This window comes from Syngnathus leptorhynchus, chromosome 11, assembly GCF_054491065.1.
Source record: "Syngnathus leptorhynchus isolate UIUO chromosome 11, UIUO_Slep, whole genome shotgun sequence".
In the NCBI taxonomy this organism is placed as follows: domain Eukaryota; kingdom Metazoa; phylum Chordata; class Actinopteri; order Syngnathiformes; family Syngnathidae; genus Syngnathus; species Syngnathus leptorhynchus.
Genome location: NC_141205.1, coordinates 9,325,027 through 9,331,026, shown reverse-complemented (window position 1 = coordinate 9,331,026; position 6,000 = coordinate 9,325,027). Strand labels below are relative to the sequence as shown.

General features: G+C 39.1%; 1 protein-coding gene across 5 annotated transcripts in view; it reads right to left on the bottom strand.

Moving 5' to 3' along the window:
- Positions 1-1,298: 1,298 nt before the first annotated feature.
- Positions 1,299-6,000, bottom strand: part of atp2b2 (ATPase plasma membrane Ca2+ transporting 2) — a 42,984-nt gene continuing 38,282 nt past the window's right edge. For all 5 annotated transcript variants that reach the window (XM_085923514.1, XM_085923517.1, XM_085923516.1 and 2 more), the window contains one exon: positions 1,299-4,086. In XM_085923514.1, coding sequence (XP_085779640.1) covers positions 3,775-4,086 — 312 coding nt within the window. In that variant the 3' untranslated portion in view covers positions 1,299-3,774. The remainder of the gene's footprint in view (positions 4,087-6,000) is intronic.

Genomic DNA, 6,000 nt, shown 5'->3' with positions numbered 1-6,000 from the left:
TGCTGGGTCATGCTGCTCTGGGAGATTTATTTAGTGATTTTTCCATATTTGTTTTTAATTATGTTTCTTTTTTCTTTTCCACTTTCGCTCTTGTCAAGGAGTGTGATGAGTGGGACAGTCAAGCAGCAAGAGTCACAGTTGATTATCATCATCACGAGCATCCTCCCCCATAGTATCAGAATCATTTGTCATCATCATAGAATTTTTTCTCAAGCTAGAAAATTAGTTTACATCACATTGTTTAACTGATTTTGTAGAGCACAAACATTCCATCAACACACTCTAGGATTAAGGGTGGGTAACAATCAGGGGAGGAAAAAAAAAAAAGCATGACTTTTTGCATAGTATTAAATGAACAAAGACATTGAGTTCTTTATTTACAATTATTGTATAGATTTAGAAAAAAAATAGATATTGTTGAAAAACATGATTAACACTCAAATCACTTACCCAATAAATGGCTAAGCATGTATGCCAAAAGGTCAGTTAGCTTGTTGGCATGTGTCTTTTTCTTGGTTCCACAAACTGCATGCTGCTAAATACAGTACATCGAGGCAGGTGAGAGTATATTGCAAGACTTGTCAGTGATATCATCAGCGGTGGCGGCGTGTGAAAATAAAATGCGAATCGCATATTTTGAGGTGCTTTTGACTGATTGAAATTCATTATTGATGCATGACGGGAGACATTATCCAAATATTGACAGTAGAACCTCCAAAGAATGTCTCAATGTTTGATCAGCATGACTCATCAAGTCTTGACAGATTATCCCCTGGAAAATAAAGCCCATACCTTTAATGAGCCATCAACTGGCCATGAGACTAGCAAATGGAAATAAAGTGACCGCACGAATATATTGTATTGTATTCCCAAAAATAAATCTATAACATTTAGAGTTATGAATGAGTCATGCTACCAATGTAACAGTGATGGCAAACATTTGCTTTTTTATGGTGCTAACGCTGGTTTAGTATTGCTCGCGCTGCTATTTGGTTGAAGATGGATGTGTTGTCGTGGATTAATCAGATGGGATAGGATCCAGCTCTTGACAAGCAGTATAGAAAATAGATGCAAGGGTCAGTTTGAAAAAGAAAATAAAAAACCTTCCCATTATCTCTCAGCTTCCTTAAGCATGGGTAGTTTTACTGTATTTTGTTTTATTGTGTCCTATGAGGAGAAATGACTTTGGAAGTTCCACTGTATATTACATTTGAATGTTTGGCCTTTTTCTTGGGGGGGGGGGGGGGGGGTTTACATACAATCAAATAAATAAAAGTCATTTGTATCTTGGTCAACTTATTTTCCAACAGGCCTGAGCTGACTAGTAAAGCTTGTGCACCTTCTCCACACGGGATCAACGAGAGGATAGGCGCAACGAGATGGGACATCTTGAAGAGAAGATTTTAACACTAAAGTGTATTTATTTAGTAGAAAAATGTTTATGATTTGCATAATGAGCCTAGAGACCACACCACGCTTTGCCAGTGACTTGAGTTAATAATAGAAAGAGTACAGGCATTTTTTAAAGTGGCCTTTTCCTTCTGAGTGCAAAATTTTGGCTTTTTTTTTGTAACGCTCCTTCTGCTGATCGTGTGAATCGGTCAAAGCACAATAAATATTACAACTATACGTGAGCACAGCTGAGATGCTAGAGTACTGTATAATCCGTGACAGCAGGAAGACAAGCTTTGTTAAAACACACAAAAAGCACATCTAGATTTTACACCACGTAAGTTGCCATTCATAACCAAATAGTGCAGAAAAAGTATTTTTTTCTTCTTTTTTGGATGTCTGTATATATGTTTATGTACAGTATATAGAAAAAGAGCCAAAGCAACATTCCATTTTATTATTTTCCCCCTGGAGATGTTTAAAAATGGCCTACAGCGCTGTGAGCCTGTTTGTGGAGGAAAATTAATTCAAATTAATTTGGATTAAAAAAACAACAACACTATAGCTCAGATTTTAAAGACAGAATAATAGTTATAAAATGATTTCTGTCGGTGGAAAGAGCAAATGAGTAAAGGAGCAAGTTCCACATAGCAATATGAATTTGGTCGGCATCACTAACATGAATAGACCCACAAAAAAAAGACTCAAAAGCCCAAATCCAAATGACACAGGAAGTCTGCCATTTTTTTCAGTTGAAGAAAACATTTTAGCCATTTTAAGGAATCTTTCAAAGGTCAACTTCCCCTGAACAATTTGGTCCAATTGCTTCTAAATTTGATCAAAGTCAACTAGAGAACTGGGTGATGTTAAATTGGGAGCTTTTGGAGTTTTTGCCACAAATATTATTTCAAGATTCAATAAGTCTGACATTTTGGGTTGAAGTGACAATTTTTGTTTATTTGGGTCGCTTCCATGGGTCTGTCAGAGACAAACAACCCCCTTGAAATGTTGTCTGATTCCTCCCAAGTGAAAAGCAAGTCTACCTGAGACTTGGGTGACACCAATTGCCACCCAATTTAAACGCTATAAGCCTTCTACTATTTGAATAATAAATGAAATGTAATGCAATCATTCTTTTTTTGTTGTTTAAAAAATGGCCTACAGCGCTGTGTGGATGTTAGTCTCTCTTCCAGAGGAAAGCCATTAAAATTTATTTGGATTTGATGAATAAAGAAAATGAATGAAAAATACCACCATGTATCCCAATGACATTGTTTAAAATGATTTCAGTGAGGTCAATAAATGTTACCTTGCTAATGTGACTCGAGCAGATCATTTTGAAGGTCCTCATAGCAACCTTTAAACTGGGGGGAAAAAAAAGTTAGAAGCAGCACTATAAGAATGATGGAATTATTCCCCGGGTCCCCTTGGAGGCCTTTCTTTAAAAACAAAACAAAGGCAACTCCATTCTAACAATCAAAAAGAATAATACTAAGATTCCACATTTACTACCATTACAGTTTGGTTTCTTTTTGTTAATCCTCTAAAAATATCTACAATATTTCACAAGATAGCAGGCAAATTCCAGCTCATTTTTTTTTTCTATTTTTCCCCCCTCAGTTTTTTGTTTTTTTTACATTTAATTTTAACCCTCAGCAATAATAACACATCACGTGAGCTTCGGCGTCCCTTCTTCTAGAAACCAGGAAGTATATCTCTAAGTGGTTTGTAAACAAATTACATTCTCTTTTAAGACATAAATAAGTCAAAAGTACTTTCGAGCCATTCCAAGCAGGAACAAGGCAACATGCCGACAAACAAAGATAGAACTCTCTCCACTGTAAATATATTTATGTGTTCATATTTATAGAATATAATCCCGTAAATGCTCGTAAAACGCCGTTGTATTATTTTTGCGCTCCTCTTTTCTTTTTTGGATGGGTTGGTGGGGTGGAGGTGCAAAGCTGCTGTGCAAGTTGAGCCCTGGCACCCGGTCACATGATCAAATGTCGTGTGATCATGCCACGCAGAAGGAGAAGAAGAGGAGCAAGATGTCCTTACGGCCACCGCAAAAGAATCCAAACGGGAGTGTAGGGGTGGAACCCTTTGAAATAAAACTCGGGCAATGTACATTCATGCAGGAGTGACAATAATAATATAACAATAATATTAATCGGAATATAATTACGAGGAGAGAGAAATGGTTCCAGTATTTGTCTTCTGCCTCATTGTCGTCAGTTTGCTCCATCGCAAGAGCGAGACAACCACAAATGCATGATGGCCGTTTCGCTTATTCTTAATCTTTTTTTTTTTTTTTTTTTAGGGGGAGGGATCGTGCGTACCGATTACTTAAGGAGAGATGAAGGTTCTGAAACCATGAGGTTAGAGACTGGTCTCCAAGCTGTGCAAAGGGCTGGCGGGGCTGGACGATGCCGCCGATTTACTGGTGTCGATGGTGAGGTTGATGCCGCTGTCGATTGCGTTGTTGTTCTTGTTGGGCGACGTCGGCTGGCTGGAGTACTTCCCCCTTCGGCGAGCCGAGTCGTCGTCCGTGTCGTCGATGAGCGGGATGTTGGGCGTGGAGTCCTCTATCCTAAACTCGGGCTGCGTCATGAAGTTGTGGATGGAGGTGCGGGAGTCGGGCTTCTCCAGGCCTTCGTAGAGGGAGCTGCGGAATGCGTTCACGACGCGGATCTGCCGTGGGGGGGAGAGGAGCAGATGAGGGGATTAGGAGGATGCGGGACGGCGGGGACGAGGAGGGATATGGAAGGAGAGATCCCTTCATGGATGAAGTCGGAAATCCCATCTCATTATGCTAATACATAGCCGCCTTATTGGTGTTGGGTCAAAAGGTCACTGCTCCTTTTCACGCAGCAAAGTGGGACATTCACAGATCAAACATGGGTTGGGAATTCTTCCATTCAGGTCAAAGAACAACAAGTTGTGCCAAAACAGATGAACAATACATTCAAATGTTTTGAAGTCAAATTAAGTTCAGATGTAAAGGTTAAAGTGAATTTTAGGGTCATTCTGAAATTTCACCTGAAAGACCCATAAGCAAAATTTTGTGAATAGCATATATATTTTATATTTTTTTAGTATTTTGGTGATTTCTATTATGAATACAAAATAAACATACAAATAGTGGTACCTTATTGTACGTATGACCCGGATTACGAATACTACGTTTTACTCACTAAATTTTCCAATAAACATGTCCAGGTTCCGAACTGTCTTGGCATGGAATCACGGAAGGCTCAGATTGGCTGCGTACACAGTAGACTATATAAAAACGCTCCGATGTTGCACAGTTTTGTTTGAAAAAGAGAAATCGCCAAAACCCCTTTGCTTCCCCAAGACCAATATGGCGGCTCATCTTTGTGACATCACATCAACTTCCTCCATTGAAGCTTGTTAATAAGGAGGCAGGGCGAGGGGAGGAGGTCTTTGCTGTGCTTTCGCAACAGCACTAAACAGTTCACTCAGGTTGGAGACGTGCACTAAAGGAAAACTGTGAGGAATGTAAAAATCACAAAAAAAAAATAACAAAATGACACAAATGCCTGTTATAAGTATACGCTTTTAGTCCAATGTGCTGTATACCTAGAAACAAGCCACGTTAATCAACGTAATGCTCACACAAAAAAAGACATATGAAAATAGATCAAATGAATAAATGCGTGGTCATCGACCACCATTTTGTATCCCACCGGGCACCCTCCAGCTGTCGGTATAAAAAATGATTTGGTTTCTTTTCACACGTTCTACACTGACTATCTGCCCAATCTAATCATGTTTCATAACTGTGATTTTTACAAAGATAATGTTGACACTGTATTCATTTACAAAATGTTATTATTGCATCTCACTGACAGTTAATTTAGCAAAAAGAAAGGGCGAGTTAAAAAGTGGGAAAAAAAACTGCAAACGTTTGCACACCCTCTTATAACCGGAAATGTTGCTATATTGAATCCTGAGTCTGACACACATTTAAACTCATGTTAATTGGAAAGTCTTCTTTTTCAAAGAGTGACACCCGTCCTTAAAAAAACAAAAAACAAAAAAAAAACTGTTACATTACATTATTTTACAGTGTCAATTACAGCTGAATAGTAATATTGAATGTACTTTTAGCTCCACCCGTCAAACACACAAATGCCATTTGTCGATCAATCCAAAGAGTTCAAATCACAGAGACAGCAGCGGAGAGCCGACTATGAAGCCATAGTCTGACACGGTGGGATACAATTCTGGAGAATATCACATGCAAGTTGGAGGAAATCTGGTGGACAAGGTCAGTAAGGAGGAAGGAGGTTAGATCTGAGCCATCCAATCAGGTGCTCTAAAAAAACAAACGAACGGAAAAAGTTCCAGAGCCAACTCTGTTGACTCCGCATCCACACACTCTGCGTAGACACATAGAGCACAGGGTGGTCCCAAACAAAAGGAGGGCGGGAATGGAATCTAAACACAAGCAGTGCAGGAGGACTCACAGCAACATCAAACAGTACACGCATGTTGTGAGATAATGAGCAAACATCATCATGTACGATGTGACGACAATAGGGAAGTTCACACAACCGACATGCAACAAGACAACGAGAAGAG